At 42.1% G+C, this 26,588-nt stretch overlaps 1 protein-coding gene across 1 annotated transcript in view; it reads left to right on the top strand.

Moving 5' to 3' along the window:
- Positions 1–2,457: 2,457 nt before the first annotated feature.
- The window catches only part of cers5 (ceramide synthase 5), a 33,852-nt gene continuing 9,721 nt past the window's right edge, over positions 2,458–26,588 (top strand). The window contains exons 1-7 of the mRNA XM_080786240.1: positions 2,458–2,822; positions 17,237–17,342; positions 20,049–20,179; positions 20,410–20,467; positions 20,598–20,648; positions 21,846–21,938; positions 26,378–26,506. Of these exons, the coding sequence (XP_080642366.1) occupies positions 2,650–2,822; positions 17,237–17,342; positions 20,049–20,179; positions 20,410–20,467; positions 20,598–20,648; positions 21,846–21,938; positions 26,378–26,506 (741 nt within the window). The 5' untranslated portion in view covers positions 2,458–2,649. The remainder of the gene's footprint in view (positions 2,823–17,236; positions 17,343–20,048; positions 20,180–20,409; positions 20,468–20,597; positions 20,649–21,845; positions 21,939–26,377; positions 26,507–26,588) is intronic.

Here is a 26,588-nt window from a genome sequence, read left to right as displayed (position 1 = left end):
AATAAATATCATTTGTTTAGCATTTTTTATATTTTTTCACAATATCAAAACTTTTATGGTCATGACTCATGAGTCATGACTCACCATCTATTTTAAATAGCCTCAGTAGTCGCTTATTTTGGGCTTGTTTTCATAGACCTGTCTGGTGAATTGAAGGGTGGACCCTATTGTAAACAAGTGTAATGCTTTTGTATGGTGTCGTCCACAGTTAACAGCTTGTATTGAGTTGTGCTTGAAATGTACTGCAATTCTCCAAACTGTTAATACATCAATCAATCAATCAATCAATCAATCAATCAATCAATCAATCAATCAATCAATCAATCAATCAGACCAATCTACAGTTGCATATTTCTCTCACAATCTGGCAATACTGTACCTAAACCAGGGATTGTATTAGCTCTGGTCCATAGGCTATAGCCCTAATGCTAATTCTGCCCAGTGCCCAGTGCAGGGCAGAATTAGCATTAGGGCTACTATGGACCAGAGTGTAACCATAGCTATATACTCTATGGGCCTGATTCATTAAAAAGAAATACGCCACCGTTGCACTGTGGCGGAAACAGATATCGTATTTATCCGTCCGATCAAGCTACGTTGAGATGACGTGTTATTCAGAGAAGCTGGTGTAATCACTTCATTTATGCGGATCGCTGAGTGTATCCTTTCCGCATTTTCCCCAAGCGATTCGCCTGTTGTCGCCTGGTTAGTTGGAACATCCACGCCCATTCTACACCATATAAGGCAACAGGAAATCTCGAAATACGTCATCATAGCCGGCACAGAGGATTCCCAAACTTTAAATTCTATACAACAGCGCGATGAGCTTGTAGAGTAGTTAATTTTGACAGGAGGTTCTCTGCACGGACAGATCTTCAAGCAAACAGCGCGAGTTATATGTATAAAAATAATTATAAACGAAACTTGCCAACTTGGCACGCATTGCTTCACTCGATCCTTAAATGTCAGAGTTAACTGATATGTTACAGTTACTTTAACATAATGAGAAAGAAGTTAATTTGTACTGTTCACCACACGACCATAATGCTATATACAACTCGGCAATGATACTGATGAATGCACTGCAGGGTTATAAAAAAAGAAAGAACACTCGCCTGCAGAAGTAAAATAGATATCCGATGTATCAGATGTAAATTCATTTCATGATGTCGTCATATTAAAATGATTCGCGGGACACGGCAAACTTGATTCATCTCATGATGAGATCAATGTAGTAGCTAGCCTACAGCATATAGCCTACACAGCTACAACGTTGCCCATATTATAATTAATTAAGGTGAGCTGGCTTAAAACTGACTGGCCAAATTGCACGCGCTGATGCCATAATGTGGATTTATAGCCCTCGTCGTGACTGCTGTCTGTCTGTCAGACCGGCATGTCTGTGAACCATAGAATGCCATAGACCATATAACAGTCGGGCCGGGCCGTGTTCTGTCCTTGCCGGGCTCACCGCGCCGTTATATTAATTTTCCAATGTAAATTTCACCCAGATTGGACTCTGTTCAGCGGCCGCATGCTGCTGTCCGCCCCACACACACACACACACACACACACACACCGACAGTCAGAGAACTGACTCACTAAATAACACTAACACACACTAAACAATGTTGGATTCGTACAGTGCAGAATGCAGATAAGTGTAGGCCTATGTTCTTATTATAATTGTGAGTTTGTTTTTTAACATGCAGCGTGAGTCCACGGGAGCCGATCTACAAGCTCACAACACGTACGTTGCACTGCGAGTAGGCTAGCCTAGAGAAGGCTGTCAAGTGAGCAGCGCAATCGCGCATGCTATAGAAATATCCTAATAAATAAATAAAAATGTGTCGCTTGCAGGGGCAGTTTCCTTATGGGACTTGCCTCTAGAATGCATGCATAGGCATACAAGTGCAAGTTTTATATATCATTTTTTTATGTGCTGAACAATGTTATAGGGTCGGGACACATGCCTACATATTTTATCTGTGATTTGGGAACTATTTATTGATTCAGCATGAAGACTAAAGCCTTCTGAATATATCCGTAAATTCGTCCGCCACCTAAAGAGGTCCCGTGGGATTTTACGGAGTTTCCGACCAACCTACGTGAGCGTCAAGTTCACGGCCATTTCCATGAATTCCAAATTAATGTGGGAAATCCACGTAAATGCCTTTCCGCTAGCTTCACGTCATTATATCAGCGTAAACGCGTTGAAGAATCAGGCCCTATGAGCGTAACGGGTAGCAGAGTGGCGCAGCGGAAGCGTGCTGGGCCCATAACCCAGAGGTCGATGGAACGAAACCATCCTCTGCTAACAGTTTTTTTTTTTTCAACTAGAAAAGTAAGCTCAAGACAGAGAACGTGCGTCCTCTGGCGTCGGCGGTTGCCAGACAACGAATCATCTACCAATCAATGCACGACTGTTCCTCCTCAAAGTCAAACTCCGGAGCGATGGGATGTAAGCCTCTACCTTCCTCCCTCGCATCTCCCTAAGGCGGTAACGTTAGTGAAGTGGGGGGCAACTCATCAACAAACTCAAGAAGGAGATCATCCATGTATACTTCTTTGACTTCTGCTATAAATTCTTCTTTGGGGTTAACGGCACTTTTTACAATAAAACAGCTCAAGACACACAACCGTTGAAGAATGGCTGCTCTTTCAGCCTGGTTTTGGAACGAGAGATTCTGGCTGCCACATAATGTAACCTGGGCGGATCTCGCAGACCCAGCTCCGGGGACTGAGTATCCCAAAGCCGGACACTTGCTCTCTGCCTTGCCGCTGGCGGTGGGGATTTTTATCGTTAGGATCTTCTTCGAGAGGTTTGTATATTCTAACTCCCAAACAATAATGTACGCTTAAAGGTTTAAAAAGTTTAACATAACGGTAGGGGGTGGGCGGGACAACTTTACATACCCACTGACTGCACTGCTGTTATAGTTGGGCTGCCTGTATAAACTGTGTCACTTTGTTAAAAATCTGAACTTTTCGTGGCTAATGCTAGCTGGCGGTTTCCTGTCGTTTTAATATACACTCAAACCAAGACCCTGCATGATGCCATGGCCGGTCTGGTCTGGAATGCTGCTGTGGAACTGAATTGTAACATCTTCATGTGTCATAACACAGTATAGGCACTTAGGCATGGTTGGTGATGGATGGATGGATAGAGACTAGAGTATGATCTAAACCCAAAGTGTGGATGAAGTTGTAAACTTTTAACATGGAAAATGTTTGTATTATTGCAAAGGCATTGGGAAGTGCACAGTAGAAAAGGTATTGATGTGATATGGCATTGAAGCACACCCTTAACCCTATAACCTAACAATGCAACATGCCAATAAGCTGCAGGCAGTTCACGGTCTAACCAAGTGCAGACATGTCTGTCACGGAGGCGTTTACTTTGGCAAACCAGAGAGAGGCAAACGGGATTTGGTTATTCATTTGACTGTTAGACAGGAGGGAACTTATAGGGAAGTTATATTATCCTTAAAAAAAGATAAGGCAGGCCCAGGCCAGATTGCTATTATTATAATACTGATAACATTAGGAAAAACATTGGAATTCCATCTTCCACAGTAGTAGTTGATTTCTTGTGGGCTATTATGCTGTGACAAACGTGCATGCTCGATTTGTTCTATTCTAAACACCTTTTGATACTGGTAATAACAGATGACTAACTGAATATGGAATTCACTGGTGAATCTGAACAACGGCTACTTCCAGGCACTGCATAGTGACTTAAACCAAAACCAAAACCACAAACTGAAGTATGGAGAGTGTATATTGATGATCCAACTGTAATAACGTTTTTTTTCTCCAAAATCACAGGCCTGTCAAGGCTTAGCAGTATACTATTATTTGCATTGATACTGCCATATTTGGGGGGGGGAGTCATAATTGCTAAGTTTATGCATGTTATCTTCTAAAAACAACATTGTCACATGCTGAGAATAGCCACAAGGTAGCTACAAGGTCAAGTCACAACAACAACACCTCCCTTGTCCAGAGCGCAGGGCTACATTTTGGGCAAGATAAACTGGCTATAGGGAGTCTAGTTCATGCAGCCTATTAGTATTAAAGTAGAGTTTCAGGACAAGATTAGATGTTGTCATCTTGTGAATCTGGGCTCGGTAAAGCGACTAAAGCGCCTGTGAATAACCCATTTACGCCTGACATCGAATCTTCTAAATCATGACAGTTTTCTGAAATACCGACCCCCATCTGAAAATATGTTGTTCCAGGGACCTCCCCCAGAAGCAAAGATTTGGGTTAAAAACATTCACTATGTAACAATATATATTCAAAGATTTCAGGCACATTTTCACGATTAAAAAAAAAAAAAAGCAGATCTACAAGCTCGTAGCTCGGCACTCGGTGCCACGCTATGAGCTTGTAGATCTGCTATTTTTCAATAGCTAAAGTATAACACAATGATTAAAACCACCCAAACGGGTTCCCGTTCAGAATGGGATAAAGAGCAGTCGGATACAAAAGGTTATCAGAAACCATAGCCGAGGTGTTATAGGGACGTCTCACTATCGGGTACGGTAACCGCGGAACCTAGTATCATGTGCCAACGGCTTCTGGCCTTTCCGCTCTCAACCAAGGCTCTAAAAGCCTCCAGGAGTCCAGAGGGGAGTGGAGCGCCTGCAGGGGTGATATTATCAGATACCACCATTAACTCCTAGCACTAGTCTGTCACTCTGGCGTGGCTGACTCATTCATTTATTCATCAGAAAACTAGCAGACCTGGGCTTTGGTTTCCAACACCTGCTGCTGTCCACAGCTCAAACGCAGCGTGGAGTCGCGCACGCACACACACACACACACACACACACACGCACGTACACGCACGCACGCACGCACGCAGACAGACAGACAGACAGACAAAAATTACAGCAAATGTGCTCACACAAACCTTGAATACATACATGGTATTCTGCACAGTGTCCTACTTAATTTGTGCTCTCACAATCACATACAATAGCAAAGTGTTGATTGGCCCCTGCCTCTCTCTTTGCATGCCAGCTGCCAGCCATGGCTTGTGCCAAGGTTTGTTTGCTGCGTGGCTAGTGGGCAGTGGCAGAACAATGGAAAATATAAGCCAGTGTAACCAAAACTCGGCCTATAGATAAACAGGCCTGAATATCATCATAACTGTGTTCAAAATTAACCCAAGCCATGTTGAATCAACACTGTGCATTTTAGAAAGGTGATCAAAAAACGACGATCATTTATTCCTATACCATAATTATTGTAGCCATAAATCTGCCTCTCTGGGGGCGAAGTTTGGTCTTTGTTTACCATTATGCCATGTGCTCGTATGCAGTGCTCGAAACATTTGTCCTCCTAGTGAAACCGTATTTGTATGCACGAAAACATCTGCAAGATCCTCTTTTCTCTTTTACCTACACAGTATACAGGCAGTGGGTGCTTTGGTCAGGTTGACGTTATATTGTTGCATAAGTGAGGTGTTCTTTGTTAGACTTGTTTCTTGTTTGATCATAATCATTATACCTTTCTGTTGGCAGCGACTGGTGTGTGCGGGCTGAGGCCTTTCAGTAAGCCCTGTCATGGGTTGAACATTGTTAAGAAAGACTGGAAACAATACTGTGTGTGGGATTATGTCAGTCATACATGATACAATCAGTGTTGTAATCTGTGGACTGCTGTTAACCAGTTTGTCTCTCTTCCGCCATCTAAGTTGTAACTTGTTGCGAACGCAGTGAGCACTTACTATGAGACCTAGCAGATCATGTCTGTGTGTCTGTCCGTGTGTCTGTCCCGCTATCCAAATATGGAGTGTGTTGCATCAGTAAGCACTCAGCTCCATATATGGGCACAAAAGGGGCCAGGTCCACAACAAACAAATCACTGGCCCCTTTTGTGCCCATATATGGAGCTGAGTGCGTTCGCTTCCCGCGTTCGCGCGTCTTACTCGTAAGTAGTGGATACAGTATGTCGCCTGTCGGACTCATCTTAGAAGGAACACCGCCTCTTTTGGGTATAGCTAGGTTTTGTGGAAGCGAGGAAACAAATGTCGGATGTCTCATATATCGACACATCTTCCCGTTCTGCATTTTGTTTCCTTGAAAACTGATATTTGTCATTTTCCCTATGTTAGTTAACCACTTTCACCCTATTTGTTCCTATTTTAGACAGTGAAAATAGAAAATCTACATGCTCAATTGTTGTGATACACATGTTTAGGCTTGTCACAATTATTTCAGTACATAATTGCCTAATAATCAGTTATTTGAGATAATTACAATTTATTTGCATAATCGTCACAGTCGTCTCCATATTGAAAAAAGCTATTTTTCAAACATTTTCAAAAACAGTGGAAAGAGCCAATCTATAACCTCTCAAGGTGTCGTAAATGAATGAAACACATATTTAATATTTAATATACAATAATTAAATATGGCCTTTTGGCATAATACATTATCTATTTTGATTATTGGTACTATGGACTGATGGATATCTCTCAACGGTGGATTTTTATCAAACAAACACTTTGCAGATAGAAAGAGGATAATTCAAACTTTCCATACAGCTGCAATGTCGGTGAGTTTGACGTTGTTTAATACAATTCGATAGGACTTTTCTGTTTGGACGTACTGTATGGGCCGTCATGGAAAATTGCAGCTAGTTGCCACCCTGCCATTAACGTAATGGCAAGATGGCCGCTGTCTGCATAAGGTCTATTATAGCAGCACCCTGACTCTGTTTGACTAGAATGAAATAGAGCCTTAATCAGTATCATCGGTAACAGCTGTGAAGGAAGTCGGAAAAGGCCCGGAAGAAGGAAGCGTTATTTCCAATATGGCGTATGTTGTGAGGGCTCCATTTTCGTCACCGCTAAACCCCTAAACTTCTTTGCCTTTTTTTACTAATATATTATATATGTGTATATATATATTTTTTTTAATAGTTCAAAGCCAATCTACAAATTGACACGTTGTGAGCTTGTAGACTGGCCATTTTAACTATTCAAAAATTTTGAAGTTTAGGGATAAGGCTAAGGGGTTTAGCGGTGACGAAAATGGAGCCCTGAATGTGCATAGGGCCTCTGCATTCAGAACGGTCCAGGGAAAGCTTTTCTTTCTCAAGTCACAGATTGTGCCGCCCCCCCCCCCTCCGAAGTGCCACCGCTGTGAGCGTATACACAGACCATGCCGAGCCGGTCTCCTGGCAACAGGCTTTGTGTATGTTGGAGTGGTGCAGGTTCTGAGCATGAACAGGGATGTTTTGACACATGACACACTAAATATATTGGTTTGTCCCTCTTTTCTCCTATAGTCTTCATCACTTTTGTCAGCCTTTATCTGTCCATCCCCATTCCCCACTAGTCCCCTCCTAAGGTTAATCTGCAGGCTCATACTAACATGGGCTATTTTGACGTTAATCCTCCTTGTTAAAGATCCCTGGGTTCAGCTAAATTTATGTCTTAACCACTGACAAATTGTAAAATGATACTCACAAGAGGAGGGGCCTAACTGAGGAGTGGGGACAGTTGAATGAGACTTGCAATGCAACCTACAAGTCGATTAATATGAGTTCATCTTTTTAAGTATCAAGTACCATGTTTAGTGACCATGTTTAAAGCAGTGCACTTCAGAGATGCTCCTTTCCAAGGCTCAGTGACATGGATGAATCCCAAAGAAACACTATATTTATTTATTATGTATTATATATATATATTCTTTTAGCCTAGCTGATGCTTTGAACTGCAGAATAAACACCAATTTGTAATTCGCCTTCATTCCAAGCAAGGGGTAAATCAAAGGACAAACCCTTATGCCCTGGTGGTGTTGCAGCAGCGAAAATAGCAGATCAACAATCTCGAACTTCAAGATTGTGTGGTAGATGTGTGTGAGATTGTACATCGACTTATTTTTTTCTTTTCTTTTTTACTATTCGTAACACAGGCTGTCCCTACATGGATTTATCTCAAGAGATCATGCCTTAGTGTACTACAGTATTTGTTATAGAAATTCAAGGTGGTTTTCGAGGCCTAGTAGGCATTATTTGGAGCGTACCTTTTAATCTGAATCCAAATGTTATTATAACTTTTTTTCTAATGACACACACACACACACACACACACACACACACACACACACACAGCACCGTTGTGATAATTAATTCATAATAATTCCATTCCATTGTGCCACTGCACAGTACATAGGAGATGGTTCTCAGTGGTGGGAATCTGACACTTACTGCCCAATAACCTGAGCCTGAGAAAAAACAGAAACCCAGTTTGTGACGCTAACAAAAAAAGCCTCCCACCTCCCTGTTCTTATTGTCTTGCAACATGAACCAGCTTGGCCTTGTGATACCTGGCCCATCCAGTTCTGAAATGGCACCTGAAAGCACCTGATCACAATCTATGCGGATTGCAAACCGTGTGGTGTCAGTATTCTCAAAGCAACCAATTTTGGATTGCATAGGCTTATATAATACATTGTTCAATGCCTCTAGCAGTCTAGCCTATTGAACAATATCGATTGCATGTTTCATCATTAACGAACGTATAGCAATAGCCATTACACTTCGCATTGTTACGTTGATTTAGCTGAAAAGTGAATTATCCCCATTGCAATTCTGGTAGATGGATTGTACGACTGGTAAAAAAAAAAGCCAGTCGTAAAAACAAACAAACAACCACTGGTAGAACTTGGCAAGACATGGCAGCCTACCCCTGGGCTACACAATTCAGCTTACTGTGACATCTTGTTAAACATTACTCCAGGCAATAATAATAATAATGCATATCATGCCTCTCTCGTCACAGGCTGCTGCGTGTATAGTCTACCTTGAACAATACATAATAACCTCAATTTAAAAGGTGAGTCAGGGACATTAACACGCAGGCTCCATGACAACAATGCCATTGTGAATAATTGAAAATTCGAATAAAGCTCTTTAAAACAATCTGTGACAAACAAATGCAGTAACATTTGTGCTAAACTGATCTGTGCCTCCATTGCATTTCTGGGAATATTAAAATTCCTTAGTTCCTCGAATACACCTCTCAAAAGCCCATTGTCCAACTTGACCCCAGCTGGCTTAACAAGTGCTTTCTCTCTGTGAAGAATTTGAAGAATTTGAACAAGCCCACAGGGGTAAATATTGTGACTGTGTCCATATCGCCTTAGCCCTGATGTCATCACTAGAGTTCTCCTCACAGCATGATTGGTTGTGTAATAAGGGGAGTCCCCTGGCTGTAACAGCTGACACTTCCTGGGACTCACCCATTTCCTACATGCCATTTCCATTTAATATGAGTTCATCTTTTTAAGTATTAAGTACCATATTTAATGACTTAACACCTTCAGAATCAGTACATTATAGTCCATTGGTTATCAACTGCTAAGCTCAGCTTGTATATCTGCTATGTTTGAATAGCCATACAATCTAAAATCACAGATATGCTTCCCTGGGTTAAGTAAGCAAATCAAATGTGCATACAAAAGCAAACAACGCAATGATTTGAACAAAGCAAAGCCCATATGATGTAACAACAATACAATACTTAAGTTACAGCATGTAAACAGTATGTAAACAAATCCAATGTGGAGGTGTTGACATTAAAATAGTTGCTGACACAGTTGCTCTATGACACTTATATGTGTCGGTTCCTTGGGCATCAGATGTCATATTATGCTACTCTTTATCCAGCCAGTACGTGTCATCTTAGCCTCGGAAACCCAGACGTTTTTATTTCCAGGGAGAAAAAAAAGACAGAGTCCATCAGTCCACTTAATTCAGCATAGATTAACGCAAACGTCGATCACACTCTGCTGATTTCTGATCGTCTGCACCTTTGTTAAATTGACACACACGCACACGCACACACACACACACACACACACACACACACACACACACACACACACACAATCCTCTCTCTCTCTGTCGCTCTAATTCAGGGGTGTCCAAAGTGTGGCCCGCGGGCCAAATGCGGCCCTGGGATAAATGTCATGCGGCCCGCAGCTTCATACCTCAATTGTATTATGAACGGCCCCGCCCAACAGTACAGTATTATTTTTTTTTCCCGTGATTTTGTAACCCATTTTTCACCTGTGTGTCAATTATTTAATGTGATCCTTGGCTCTACACAGCCTCCACCAACCTAGTCCCCATATATGGGGGACAAGGGGAGAGCAACAGACTTGAACTCATGCTTCCTTCATGCCTGAGTGTCCAAGTTGCTCCTTTACACCTGACAGGGGGGAGTTTCCCCATGGTTGGACGTAGTGCGTGGGAGGAACCAGTTCCTTTCCCCTCCATCAGGCGCCCCGGCTGGCTAGGGGGAGGCATTCAAGTTTTTTAACCTGGGCATTTCCCAGAATATAATTTTCAAGTGTTCCTTGTTCCTTCTTCCTTGTATTATTATTTTTACGTTGCTCCTCTGGTTACATTTGGTAATGTGACATATGGCTGAAAAAAGGCTGAGAGATACTTTTTGTTCATAGCACACACCCGATAAAAGACCATTGATTTGAAATATTGACGATGATATGATGAGTTCAATAGAATCATTTAAATGCGATGTGTATATGTGACTTTGTTATAGACTAGTCCGACGCTACATTATGTGACTTTGTTATAGACTAGTCCGACGCTACATTATGTCAGGAGATATAGTAAGGTTGGCCCTTGGGTGTTTTAATATTTTCTAATATGGCCCCCTTTGAAAAAAGTTTGGACACCCCTGCTCTAATTAATTAGTCTCATGTTGCGCATCTGCGTCTAGAGATTCTAGGTGGACCCCAGGCTAGTGTCATCTAGACCAGGGGTTCTCAACCATTTTGGCTGAGGACCCCTGGAAATGCTTTGGCTGTGTCTAGCGACCCCTGCCCCGTCCCCCCAATACAAATTGACGCCTACAACAACCTTATATTATTCCGACAACACCGTCGCTCCCGACATGCGCAGCTGGTTACAACTAACCCGTGGCTCCCGAGTGACATGCGCGGCAGGTTACAACTAACCCGTGGCAGGTTCAAACTAATCTGAGGCTTCCTGTGAGGTTAGGTTTAGGGTTGGGTTTTGGATAGGATGTCAGACACATGACTGTAGTAGGACTGTTAGTATGTCGGACCAAATACATGCATCCATCATTGTACTTATTGGCCAGTTTGTGTCACAAAAATATCTTTTAAGATTTTGGGGGGAAAATACATAGTTCCAGACTTTTGCCTTTTATGGTAATTCTTTACAGATATCGTGATATATCGTTGATGAAATCTCTTGCAATATTTTGAATATCGTGATATTATCTTTATCGAGGGCCCTAATATCGCCACAGATATGGTATCGTGAGGTACCCATGTCGCCCCACCCCTATATAATATTTGCATCCTAGATGTGGTGGTATTTTATTGTAAATCCTCCAGTAAAGTACAAAAATGCATCCACCACTGCAGGGTTCATGTTGAAAGTCCAGACTCATCAGCTGTGTGTGACGTGGCTGTGGATTAAATTGTGCATTGTGTGCAATGCTAGAAATATAAAAAAATATATGGCGCCTCTGTGTCTCACGAAATAAGAGCGCATTCCGCAGCTGGCACGGGTTCAAATCTGACCTGAGGCTCTTTACTGCATGTCATCTCCCCCCCCCCCCCCTTCCTGTGTCTCTGTTCACTGTCTTAAATAAAGCATACAATGGCCAAAAAATAAAGAAGAAAAACCATGCAAACAAGCATGCACGCATCGCACGCATGCGCACGCACACGCACACGCACACACACACGCACACGCACACGCACACACACACACACACACACACACACACACACACACACACACACACACACACACACACACACACACACACACACACATGCCCAGCTCCCACCACCAAACAACTGAATAGCACATTAAACCCACAATATTACTTCGAAAACAAAATAAGAAATGTGTTTACTTATAGTTGACCAGGCAGTGGTGCAAATAGCCTGCATCCCGCAGATGCAAACCTGTCACCCTCCGGGGGTCCTGGGATGCAATACTGTACTCTAATGTTGTTGAAGTAGGACTCATAAAATTAGTGTCCCTGGGACCCATCTCAATTTTAGATGGGTACCAGGGACCAAGGGGTGGTCTGGGTCCCGGGACCCATTACATTGAAAACCTATTACATCACTGCCAGGTTTAGCTTAGTTTAGTTTATTTGTCTCGGTCATGGTTTATCCCAGCATTATTACAAAAAAGGATACAATTGAACGAAAAGGAAAGGGCTAAAGCCAAAGCTTATTATGCCCACCTTTTTTAGATTTAAGTAATCTCATAGATGGAAACAAAGACTGAATAAAGAAATCTAATCAAATTTCAACACTGCTGCATTTCTAATCAAATCAAAAATAAACAAAATCATGTGGAAAGAAAAATGATTTTGATCAATCGACAGAAAAAGCACTATACTTCTACCACAAATAATAGTGATAATAATAATTGTAACAATGATGTTAATAATAATTATTATTAGAAAAACGAATAATAATAATTATTAGCAATCTGTTCTGTCTCATCGCTACAGAGAAGATTGTGTGCACAACTCAATGCCTATATTTAGGCCAGGTGCTGGAAGTCAGGCATCAAGGCAAAGGAAAGGCAATTTGTTGCCTCTAAATAAAGTAAGTCTCGGAGCTCTAGAAACTAGTGTGCGGATGTTCTCTCTCTTCCTTGATGTCTCATCGCCAGCCATGCAGGACCTTGCAGGCAACATTGTCAGTATAACCGGTTAGCATTGCCGGAAGCAGGTTATTAAACGTTGTGCATGTGTGTACCCGTACCTGTCTGCACACCGGCATCCCCGAAGCCCGCTATATTCTGACGCATGGCCATTCCGACTTGCCGCATTACTAACCCAGTCAGTCCCTGACCCTAACCGCACGCAAAGCCACGGGGTCGGAATGACACTCTGTCCCTCCACTCTGTCCTCTGCATAATACTTTCTCACCCAGCCCTGTCATTCATGTCCCCTGGAGCAAGCTTTCCTCCAACAGAATAATTCATGCACACACAAGAGTGGAACAGGATAAAGTCTGAACATTGCATTAATCCATTTAGACCTGAAGACGATTAAAAGAAATGTCTTCTAAATCATGACAGTTTTCTGAAAAACACATGTTTCTATGTCAGTAGTTCAAACATTGTCATGTCAAGGCCAATTACATATATTGTAATAAACTATGGCACTGAGGAAAAGCAGACCGGTACACAATTACATATATTGTAATTGGCTGCTGACCCCCCATCTGAAAATATGTTGTTCCAGGGACCCACCCCCCGGAAGCACATATTTCAGTTAAAAATATATATGCAAAGGTTTGCGCCACATTTTCACGATTTTTCAAAAATAGCAGACCTACAAGCTTTTTCAACAATGCTTAAAACACCAAAAGGGGTTCCCACCCAGAATGGTTTAAAGGAGAATCCCATGCTAGAAGGCTTTCTTACCTTTCTCTGTAGTTGTTACGTCCCCACCTTCTTCTTCTTTCGTGTAACGTAAGAGGTCCAACTCGGTGTCGTGGAGCCTGGTCCCAGGTCAAAGAGGCTGGCTTCCGAGGGTGGTCTGTATAAGGGGCAGGTGAAGATGATATGGTCAGCGGTCTGCTCAGGGTCACCGCACTCGCATGCCGCACTGTCTGCCAATCCCCACTTCTGCATTGATGCATTGAAGCGCCCAACCCCAGTTCTGAAGCGGTTATGTGTGGTCCATGAAGAGTTTTTTGTGCAAAAACTCCTTAATGGCTATTTCCCCTACCATAAGCCCTCAGTGTATTGCATTGAATGGGAATTGAATGGGGCTATGGGGTGTTGTAGCCTACTAATTCGCTTATTTCCAACAAAATAAGTAGTAAAGTGTGCCGCTTGGGATATTATTTACATTATGAAGAGAGGATATGTACAAAAAATATATCATTTTGAGCGATGGAAATAAGCAAATTAGAACAACAACCCATAGCCCCATTCAATTCAATGCAATTCATGTAGGGCTTATGGTAGGGGAAATAGCCAATAAGGAACTTTTGCACAAAATAACACCTGGACCCCTTTGGTGGGGACGTAACAACTACAAAGAAATGTAAGAAAGCCTTTTAGTATGTAATTCTCCTTTAATGTCCACTGCTTGTGGTTGTGTTGTGTCTTCCCACTAAGACTTAGAGCCATGGACTGGCTGTTTCTGATCTCCTTTATTAATTAAGCACTTGGCTGATGTCAGTCAGGCAATGTAACCACCTAGGTAACCCGCACACCTTGAAATAATAAATCCAACTTCTGGGAAAAGGTTCAGTGGTGCCAAAGGAAAGAACACAATAAACTAAATTAAGTAAAGAGCTGACCTACTAGAACAGAAACAAAAACCTTCCTGCTCTACCAACAAACAGAAAATACAAGGGGTGGCACTCACCTCTAAACTAGTGGGAATAAACAAAGAGTTACCTATGTGCAATATGTACGGGTACCCCAGAACTAACTACCGTATTCCCTGTACCAACAGAAGGCTTAATGACAAACCTGAAAGGTTTTACTTAAACAGTGTGCACTGTCTCAGAACCTCTGTGAAGGCATGGCATGGGAGTAATGACAAAATGGCTGTACACAGGTGGCTTATAGGGTGATTGCTGAAGGTGATTGGTGGAACGATGATTGGAGGCCCAACCAGTACTAGTGAGAATGAATGTTAGACAGGGAGGCAGAGGCAGAAAGCAGCAAACAAGTGTATGCCTGAATGGCAGTACACGTAACACTTGGATTGAGAGTAACAATAGTTTGCATTTTCATTTGCTCATTCTTTTTTTTGATAGATGGTACATTAGGGATGTCACAAAAATAGACAGCAGCCACAAATCAATCTTCGCTTGAAATGAGTACAAAAAAACCTTGAATTTGCATCAAGAGCTAAATCGGCACCTGCTGTTTGATGTGAAGAGTGCACAGAACTGGCTGAACTGCACACTGCAGTTATGTAGAAGAAGAGCCACTCTACTGTAGAAGAAGGGTGTTTTAAAACAGTTTGAGTTGTTTCCTAGCCTGCTTCTTTCCGGCGAAAGTATATTCATTCATATATTCACTTGACATGTTATATTTTATAAATAGACTGCAGCGCACAATGTGCACATACAGTATGTTCACTCATTCGGACATCCAGCTGCTATCTAGGACAGTGGTTTTCAACCAGTGGTCCAGGGACCACCAGTGGTCCTTGAGGGGGTTCCAGGTGGTCCCCAGCTAAATAATGGAGAACAAAATGTACCCTCAGGCGTCAGGACTCTTATGGATCTTTAACTATTGAGAGTGTACTTAATTTACAAGAAGTCCACACAATTGTAGATGTAGAAGAACAGTATGGAATTCTGTGCAAACGAAAACGGAATATTCTTTAGTGTTGGGTCTGAGAGGCTAAAATCTCATCAAATGGTGGTCCGTGGCTCAAAGGCCGAAAAAATAATGGGCCTTGATATGAAAAAGGTTGAAAACCACTGATATGGGGCCAGCAGCTTGGTATTTTTATTCTAATTGTATTGGCTCTGTTTCTCGACTCTCCTGTGTTTCATTCTGTTTCTGCTCTGATACCTGAATAATCTGGGATCAATAAAGGTTTACCTTTATCTTAACCTGTGATGATAAACGAACGGCATCGTGCATACTGATCTTGTGGATTTGTATTGCTTTTATTTGTAAATAGCTTATTTTATTGCAGCGATAACGTTGTATAATAGTGTCACTGTTGTGAAATATACATTGATCTCTGTGCCCTCGGCCGTCGGCTGTGTGTAGTATTTTCTGGCTTTAATTCAGAGGCTTTTTAACGTCACGAAATCTAGATTAGAACGGACCGTTTACTGAGCGTAATATTAAGCACAGTGAAATCCTCAGTGTATAAACAGCACACATGATTAATGATTTACGTGACTTTATTCAACTTCACCGTTTAAAAAACAAATGTAAGAACGTCAGCTGACATAGCTTCACCCAACAAAACAACCTATGAAAGTTATGGAAATGTCCTTGACCTTTTATGGCCCGAATGTGTGAAAGAACCCCAGATCAAGCTATTTACATACCAGACAAAACAGTTGACGCTCATGCACTAACATAGATATAAATCTCTCTCTCTCTCTCTCTCTCTCTCTCTCTCTCTCTCTCTCTCTCTCTCTCTCTCTCTCTCTTGCTGTGTTCGCACGAGGAGATGCAAAGCTACAGTCTACCATTCATTGTCATTGGAAGCCAGCGACATGAAGATGCAAAGATGCATCCGACTTTGCAGCTGCTGCAAAAGCTACAACAGGCAGCTACAAATACACTGTGTAGCTTTTAGTGGTGCACGTCACGATACGTGGATATAATGGGTAGGCATATTGGAAATGGAATCGGCCAGAAAAATGCCATATCGGTCTCGGATCGGTCTCAAAATAATCCTGATTATTTAATCGGTTTTCACCAGCAAAAAAATGAGAAAATCTAATATGATTTAATTAAAAAAAACTTTTAAAAAAGGGGGAAAAAAAGAAAAGAAAATATTCGTTCAGTTGTGAAAACAGACACTTGGAAAAGAGTATAGGCTATTATTTATGGACTGATTGAATACTTTATTAACAGACTTTGGGCCAAGCCTCTAGGAGGGCCTAGGCTTGTTTCCATTGTGGTCCTCTCTGTATAATATCGGTATCGGCAGATATGACCCTGCATATAATGGGAAATCGGATATAGGTCATAATTTCATAATTGTGCACCCCTACTAGTTACTAGCTTTGCATCTTTGTATCTTTTGTATCTGCCCTTGTGAACGCAGCATCTCTCACACTCGATCTCTCTCTCGCTCTGGTCTGGGACCAGACAGTGGCCTTGTGGTTAGAGTGTCCGCCCTGAAACTAGGAGGTCGGGGGTTCGATCCCCGGCCGGGTTATATACCAAAGACTGTAAAAATGGGTCCCAATGCCTCTCTGCTTGGCACTCAGCATCAATGGGTTGGTTTGGGGGGAACTAATCAAATGATTCCCGAGCGTGGCTCACCGCCCCAAGAGATGAGTCAAATGTGGAGAACAAATTTCACTACAGTAACGTGTGTGACAAATCATATGATTTGACTTTGACCACCTTTTTGTCCTTGGTGACACTTTCGCAAAACAGGCCCAGTAAGTAAGTTATATAAAAAAAAACTTTTTTTCCACCACTGGTAGTGAGACATCTTCTGCTCTGCGCTCCTCGTTGACAGGTTTATTGCTGGCAGGTGTGCCCATAGGCTCCACATACAGGCAGGTGTGGGGCGGCGAAGTCAGCCCAACGCCGTGTTGGAGAAAGTGTTTACGTCCATCACAAAGGTAAACACGCTATTACTGTTGTGTCAGGCTTCGTACACACATAAAGAACAAATGCTCTGTGCTCTGCCTGTGTTTCATGGCCGCCCCAAACCACGTGACTTCCATTGGAAAAGCATTGAGGCGGCCATGAAACACAGGCAGAGCACAGATAATTTGTTCTTTATGTGTGTAGGAAGCCTTAGGCCTCATTCGCACTATTGAGACAGCTGTCTTGTCCGTGTCTTGTGTCTTGTCCATGTTTAATGGCCGCCCCCAATGCATTTCCAATTGAAGTCACATGGTTTGAATAAACATTTTTGTTTGATGGCTGTCTTGTCCCCCCCCTCAAACAAAGATGTTTGGTCAAACCATGTGCATTGGTACAGGTGTCTTTTAGGTGTGAATGAGGCCGTAGTCTTTTTTGTCTTATTTGCCCAGTATACTTACAAAAAAAATGTGTTTACTATGCGGTTTCGTTTACGCATTCACGGATGGCGGGCTGACGTGTTTTCTTTTTGTTTACACATGGTGTACGTCATTATATTTTAAATGTACATCTTGTCACATGCCATTTGCTCTGGAAATACACTTTATGGAGACTGTAGGATATTTTTACGTGATAAAATGGGTGAAATCTGACAGTTGAGAATACTACATTATTTTTCCTTCAGTTAGCTAAACACTCTAGTCTGAAAGATTGTGACTTTGAGCCTAAACGATACGTTCATGTTCATGTATGTTATCTAGCCTATATTTGCTGTTAAATTGATCCCCAACAGTGTAATTAAGCCATCAGGAAAATAGACATTCCTTTCCTATACATCAGGGGTATTCAACTAGATTAGGCCGGAGGCCACAACTGTAGAATGAGTGTGTGTGTGTGTGTGTGTGTGTGTGTGTGTGTGTGTGTGTGTGTGTGTGTGTGTGTGTGTGTGTGTGTGTGTGTGTGTGTGTGTGTGTGTGTGTGTGTGTGTGTGTGTGTGTGTGTGTGTGTGTGTGTGTGGGGGGGGGGGGGGGGGTTGCACAGCATGCATGTGAAGCGCGAATATATGTGTGTTCTCAAAGTGCATTTTGTGCTCAAACAAGATTTATGTAGGCCTATATATGCTACCTTAGAATAGATGTAGACATATTTACACACGCACGCACGCAAGCACGCACGCACACACACACACACACACACACACACACACACACACACACACACACACACACACACACACACACAATGAGTGAAACGGCCGAGATTACATGTTTAAAAAAAAAATCAAACACAGTTCTTACTGTATATGAGGCGATCTAAAAATCCCCCTATGGGTATTACAATGCAAATAAAAAAGTACATGAATCCGTGGATTTACGCCCTCTACCAATATTGACATCAGACTTGTCAGACGGGTGCTCTATTGTCCAAAAAGTTTTTTTTCTTTTATTTTTACATTTTCCCCTTTTTGCAATTAAGAGGTCTAGTGAAGGCTGTCAGTACAGCAGGAGCTTAGCCAGGTTATTTTCATCACGATATCGAAGGCAGTAATATATTTGAAACTAGCTAATGTACAGTGTATTTCAGATAGCCATGCATGCTAAAACTAGTGAAACCACTTATGTCTGCAACAATACGTTACAGGAATTCTGTTGGGGTCATTTCCATTGGAGGAACTATGCAAAGCTGTGTACAAGGAAACAGTTATGCAAGACTAATGTTTCTACCGACGATAACATGAACGTTCACAATGTGTCATTCACTGAAATCCTGACGTGGTTGTTGTGCAGCAAATGCCTCTGCTTCCTTCTCTTAAACCATTATGACCTGGGGACGATTCAACAAAAAGTCTTCTAAATCCTAACAGTTTTCTGAAAAACCCCATGTTTCTATGTCAGTGGTTCACAACCTTTTTCATGTCAAGGACCCCCAGAATTATCTGCATTTGGCCGCCGACCCCCATCTGAAAATATGTTTTTCCAGGGACTCCCCAGAAGCAAAAAATTGAGTTAAAAACGTTCGCTCTGAAAGAATATACTCAAAGATTTGCACCACATTCTTCCATAGCAGACCTACAAGCCTGTAGCGCGGCACTCGGTGACACTATGAGCTTGTAGATCTGCTATTCTTTAATAGCTAAAGTATAACATATTGCTTTAAAATAACAAAATGGGTTCCTGTCCTGAATGGGTTTACCCATTATGACCTGACTGAGGTACAGTAGATAGGGGGAGGGGGGGGGGGGTGGGTCCAGACTCACAGGAACGCACCCAGGGTGCTGGCCCGGTTCCGGTGAGCCGGCTAGCGTCCGAAACGGTAGAGAAATGACAGAGTTACCGTGCGGCACTCCCTCTACTGTATTGTACTGTACTGTCACTGTACTGTACTGGCACACCTGAAAGCATCATATATACAGTTAATATGTGCGTGTGTGTGCGTTAGGTTGCGCACAGGTGGTGAAAAACAACCATGTTGTTTTCGTGCTATCATACCCAGCCAGCTACCCAGCCACCCACACACATACTGTAGCTCCGTAAGGGAGAGGTTGCACCACTGAAAAATGTCTTCTAAATCCAGTTTAGGAGACAGCTTTCTGAAAAAACCCTTTCATGTCAAAATTATATAGTATTTGGCTGCACGTGGACCCCCATCTTAAAATATTTTGTTCCAGGGACGCCCCAAAAGTAGGGTGAGCGCCCCTCAGAAATAAACTATCTCTCTCTGTCTCCGTCTCTCCTGTGCAGAGCCCAGACTCGCGCCATCTGGATGGCCTGTCCAAGCAGCTGGACTGGGAGGTACGCAAGGTCCAGCGATGGTTCCGGCAGCGGCGGAACCAGGACAAACCCAGCACCCACGCCAAGTTCTGTGAGAGCATGTAGGTTAAACCCAGCACCCACGCCAAGTTTGTGAGAGCATGTAGGTTAAACCCAGCATGCCAAGTTCTGTGAGAGGGGGCAGTTGCATGACATGTTGGAGTTTTTCCACATTATTATTGAGATATTGTCATTTTTGTATTATTCTATTTGGGACATGATATGTTTGACTTTCAGTGAGAGTATTGTATTTTTTTTGTATAATTTATTGTTGTTTTTCATTAACTTCTAGGTGGAGGTTTACATTTTATCTATGTATATTTACATATGGGATCCAGTTTCTGTGGCAGGTGAGCCTGGCTGGCACAGCTTTGCAAAGAGCAGTGTATAAATTGCAATCAATAGGCAAATGTATCTTTTCCATACATGCTGTATAACAATAGTATTTGTTTGCTGACCTCATATTGTGTTGTTGTACAGTGTCCCTGGATGTGGAATACATGTCATTGCTGGTATAATTACCCATATCAGGTGAGAAGCTGATTGGTGTATGACTTTGTTTGTATTCTTTGACTTCAGAGCGATTCAACGTATTACAATTCTGTAGTATCACCGACAGCACAGAAACCTCTAATTATCCTTATGCTCAACCTACCTAAAAGCAAATGTTAATTCTGATTACTTTTACGTTAGTCCTTGTGTAGATTACATTATGTCACAACAAGACTCTGTGAAAACCACGGCATTTTAGGCTGGGCTTTTGTGCGGAATTGTGGGCAGTTTGCTAGAGGGATAGTGATAGTGAAGTCTATCATGTGAATTCCTCGACATGAAATGTCCATCTGCAAGTCTCTGTAGTGGTTCCAGTAATATTTATTTTTAAGGTGCTGTAACATACCAACCAGGGAAACCGCCAGTAGCATAATGCTTGTCTCAAAGATTAAGCCATGCATGTCTAAGTACAAACGGCTTGTACAGTGAAACTGAACAAGCATTTTCACCCTGTCATCAGGTGAAAAGAAGTGGCTTGGACGCTCATGCTTGAAGGAAGCATGAGGTCAGTCCCGTTGCTCTCCCCAGGTTGGTGGAGGGAGTGTTGCGCCCAGGATTACAGATTAGATTGACACTCTGTGAAAAATGGGTTACAAAATTGTGGGATGAAAATTATTACAAAAAAATGTGCTGTAACGTGACCAATGGTCGTCACCTGTAACTTGACCAATGCTGCCTGTAATGTGGTCGGTCATAGTCTTTGGAATAAAACTTTTAGTCACCTGGAATGTTTTAGTGTTAGTCTAGTTTTAGTTGACTAAATGTCACGAGATTTTAGTCGACTAAATCTACAGTTGATTTAGTTGGCTAAAATTGTATTTTGTCGGGACTCGATGCCGTCGTAATGGCTGATTTTACGCTTTCTGAAAATAGCAGATCAGCTATTTGTAAAATGTAAAATGAAAAATGACTTGTCATTTATGTAGGCATATACTTGTCTCAGATTTAGTCGTCACATCTTAGTTTTCATTTAGTTTTCGTCAGTGAAAAAAGGTAGTCGACGAACATTTTCCGTCATAGTTTTAGTCGACGAAAACAACACTGTTTAGCGTTACATGTTGCAGTAGCATGTTAGTTGTTGTTTCCTCGCTTTTTCAGTCAGCCTTCTTTACCGTGTGCCATGTTGTTGTTTTGCATCGGAAATATGACCCTTCATTTCTCTATGGATGTCTATAGGTCCTGACCCCAGGGCTTTATTACTACTACGTGACAGAACTGGCCTTCTACTGGTCACTCATGTTCTCGCAGTTCACTGACATCAAAAGAAAGGTGAGTGGTACCACCACCATGGAAAGTATCGTGTGTGTGTGTGTGTGTGTGCGTGTGCGTGTGCGTGTGCGTGTGCGTGTGCGTGTGTGTGTGTGTGTGTGTGTGTGTGTGTGCGCGTGCGTGTGCGTGCGAGAGAGAGAGAGAGAGAGAGAGAGAGAGGGGATGGGTTGATGGGCCACGGCTGTGGATGCTCAGTACTTGCCCACTCCCCGTTTCAACATTTGTAAATACACTTATTGTTCCTCATTTATGACTGCGTGTCTCAGTCGTGTGTTCCGTGGGTGTCTTTCAGAATGACTGTCTGCATTATTTGTACATCTCTACAATCTAAAAGAGAGATTTGTGGGTTTTTTGCTTCATCACAATGCTGTTTCAACTGTGCTCCTTTTGTGGGCCCGGAGGAGGTCATGTGATCTGCTGTTCTCCCGGAGAAGGACAAAACGTGCTCGCTTCTCTGAATGTCAGAGAGATGCAGCACTTTGCTCTCATGTGACAGTGGAGCGGAGCCTAACAATGTTATGCAATACAATGACGCTAGGGGTGTTCACAGACACTGTCCTGACTTTATTAGTTTTCCTCACAGCCAATTTGTTTGTGTTTGATCAAGGAAAATAGGTTATTATTTCTATTTGCTATGTTTGGCGGTTTTAGAGCCATCAGACCAAAGCTGAATGTAATTCACTCTGATTTAATTATGTTATGTCATGGTGTGACGATGAAGTAAATATAGCTTTTACTCGACTAAATGCTTCTGTAGATGCTCCTTCTACTACACCAGTGTTGTTTTAGGCAGCACATTTTGATTTTAGTTTTAATATATCATAGTCTCTTGAATAGTTTTCATTTCGTTTTATAGTCACATTTTAGTCACCTGGAATGTCTTAGTGTTCGTCTAGTTTTAGCCGACTAAATATCATAAATAAATAAATACCTCATGGAAAAAGGTAGTTGACGAACATTTTTCGTCTTAATTTTAGTCGACGAAATCAACACATCTACACTAAGGCCTTAGTGACTATAGCAAGCCCAGCCTTTTGTATAGAGTAGGGCATTCACTTCTAGTCATATTTACTAGTTGACTAGTTTACTAGTCGACTAGTTGTTTAACTACCTATTATGTAAAAAATACAAATAATATATATTTATTTGGGGGGGAATTAAATATTTGTACATTTCAAAACTGTGTACATTGGTGACTATAACTATAATCTACCTGATCTTGAGGCCTACAAAATAGATATATCAACTAGTCAACTAGTACCAACAAGGTCGACGTCGACTAGTGGATTTACTAGTCGACTAGCTTAAAGCCCTTGTATAGAGCAGTGGTTTTCAACCAGCGGTGGTCCAGGGACCACCACTGGTCCTTGAGGGAGTTCCAGGTGGTCCCCATGGCTAAATAATGGAGAGTTTGTAACCACATGGACCCTCATAGATCTTTAACTCTTGAGTGTAAAATAAAAATCACACCCGTGTTAAGTGAGGGGCGCTAATTTATTAAAGTCTGACTCATGTTGAATGGGTGATGTAATGATGATGTAAAACGGTGACAAAACAAACGAAGACTCTCACTTCTATTCATATTAGCAGATCTGGGAGAGTGTTTGTTGGATATTCAGTCCCCATATATGGGGATATCCGACTAGGACGTTGGTTTATATGACATATGATATGTCTAGTATGACAATCTCCATATTTGGCCCGAGCCGACCTAGGGCTGATATCTAGAACCGATATAGTGGACTAGTTGCTTAAAGCCCTTGTATAGAGCAGATCTGACTGGCTTAGTCATCATGACAGGCCTAGTCGGAGGATATAGAACTGGGGTTTGCTCCAAGTTAGTGTGGAAGTCGAAGCATCTTGGTTTAACCCATTTTGGGTGGGAACCCCTTTTGGTGTTTTAAGCATTATGTTATACTATTGAAAAATAGCAGGTCTACAAGCTCTTGTAGGTCTGCTATTTTTGAAAAGTCGTGAATATGTGGCGCAAATCTTTGAATATATATTCAGCAGCAAACATTTTTAACTCAAATCTTTGCTTCTGGAGGGTCCCAGTATAGGAGGACTGGCGCCCCTCAAAAATAATTTAACTCTTGAGAGCGTGAAATGAAACGAGATCATCTCGTAAATAGCTATTGTACCCCACTGTGCCAACCTCGAGATTACGAGATTTGATTAAAAATAAAAAAATACTTTTTTTAAATTATTTCTTTCCCATGTATATATACGTACCCCGACACTAGGGGACGTCATATCCCAGGTCCGTATTTATATGTACCCCAACGTATACTCGTATAGTCTATAATGGTTCCTTACTGGAAGCTTTTAACATTGGTCCGGTTCCTATGGCAACGCCCCACCATTCCAACTATGGGTTAAGGTGTAAAAGTTAAATGCAGTTTGGCATGTCCCCTGAAAAAGGCCATGATGACGTGTGTATGATTGTACTGTATAGATATCCGGCACAGCTATAGTTGTTTCATATCATATTGTGGTCTTGCTGTTGCAGCAGACAACGACTAAAGTGAAGCACATTTTTAAAGGGGTATTCCACTCATTTTCAACATTTTACTATGTCATTAATATACCTTAGCGGTGAGCCACATGAACCCATGGACTTCCTAATCCCTAATATATTGTGGGCATGTCATAATAGCAGAGCATTCGATGAAAATAGGCAAACATTTTGAGAAAAAGCAGATCCACAAGTTCACAATCAGCTATTTCCGGTAAAGAGGTTTGGTGTAAAGCGCGGGGGTGCCATGTAAAGACTCCTCGGGGGAGCCCGGACAACAAAGTAATACAGTATACGTTACTGTCTGGAGGAAACCTCATAACTCCATTTTTGAGGTTTTTGACCCCCCCCCCCCCATAAATCAGTGCTATTGAACACCCTTTACGTCTGTGTGTCGTTTCGAAAATATTGAACCAATGGAAAGTAGTAAAAAACATTGCATTGGACAAAACCTCTTAACTCCATTGGACCCTCAAACTGTCTGCTAAAACAGCTAACTCCACTACCTTTCTCCTTCTCATGCAAGTAATTGACAATATCTAATCTCACAACACCAACTTTGATGTATTGCATCGTTTAAAAAAAAATATATAAGGTTTTATTATTTTCCTTAAAAATATATATTTTTCAATTCCTGAGTTATGAGGTTTCCTCCAAACAGCAGAGTTATATAGGGTTTAATACGGCTCAGTTTGTTTGTCTTGGATTGTTCTTGACTACTAATATTTGACCTTTATCTTCTCTCTCTGTCCCAGTCGCCTGGCTGCTGTGCATGCTGTGTGTGTGTGTGTGTGTGTGTGTGTGTGTGTGTGTGTGTGTGTGTGTGTGTGTGTGTGTGTGTGTGTGTGTGTGTGTGTGTGTGTGTGTGTGTGTGTGTGTGGTATGCAGTACATCACATCACACACAGTCCGTGTAACACTGCTGCTCGTCTCCTATAAAGGCTTGTTTAGACGTTCTGGGAGATTTATGCCATTCATGATATGGTTCAGGCCAGGGACGTGCACACATAGACATCAAAGGGGCTTCAGCACCTCAAAGGCCCTTAAAACAAGGCTCCAGACTTCCCAAAACAAACTGGCCTCACTCCCTGAACCCACCTCACCCCTGCCCACTTTGACAGACTGGAATGGCTTAGGGTTGACGACAGAGTACAGCATCTTGCAATGGGTCTGGTCTACAAGATTCGATATACCTCCAAGATACCCATGTACCTGTCTAAATACTTCCTTAATGTCAACGAAGTCCACACCCACAACACCAGAGGGAGTTCAACAAACCATGTGCAAACCCAGATTTGGCACAAACAAGGGATAAAATACATTTCTCTCCTACGCCACCAACGCCCTACCAACGGTCATTAGGACATGCGAATCCCTTGACTCCTTCAAAACCGCTCTCAAAGGGCACCTACGGACGGCTGAAATTTGAAACTGGCCCCCGTAAAAGCTGAATCCCCCCCACCCTTTTCCCCTCAGTGTATATAGTTTCCTCCCCTTTGTACCTCCTCTATGATGATTTCCTGTTTTTGTGTATATTTGTACGTATCTAAATGTTATGATGAATTGAACATGGCCGGTGGACCCTATTGTAAACAAGTGTAATGCTTTATGGTGTCGTCCACAGTTAACCGTTTTGTATTGAGTGTATACTGTAATTCTCCAATCTGTTAATAAATACTTAATAAATCAAATGGCTGTCTATTTGGTCGTTTTATGTGCCGTCTGTGTTGATTTTGTCTCTTGTGTTGGTGAGTATGTGTTTTCAAAAAACCCACTGAGATGCAAACCAAATTTCCCTTTTGGGACAAGGGTGACAAAAACAAACATTGAACTTGGAAGAGTCCAACACACAATTTAAAATGACAACCACCACCACATCACCACATCACAGACCTGCCCTCTTTTTTTTTTAAATGTACCCACAGGACTTCCTGATCATGTTCATCCATCACCTGGCGACCATAAGCCTCATCAGTTTCTCCTACGCCAACAACATGCTGCGAGTCGGCAGCCTCGTCATGTGTGTCCACGACGCGTCTGACTTCCTGCTAGAGGTCGGTTACCGTATACATCTACAGTAGCCACACAATGAGACACTGTTTGACGTGTATAGAGGGTATGCGTACGGTGTGACAT

This window comes from Protomyctophum bolini (assembly GCF_963924005.1).
Source record: "Protomyctophum bolini genome assembly, chromosome: 2".
NCBI classification, from domain to species: Eukaryota; Metazoa; Chordata; class Actinopteri; order Myctophiformes; family Myctophidae; genus Protomyctophum; species Protomyctophum bolini.
The sequence above is the reverse complement of the archived record's forward strand: the minus strand, read 5'-3'. Positions and strand labels throughout refer to the sequence as shown.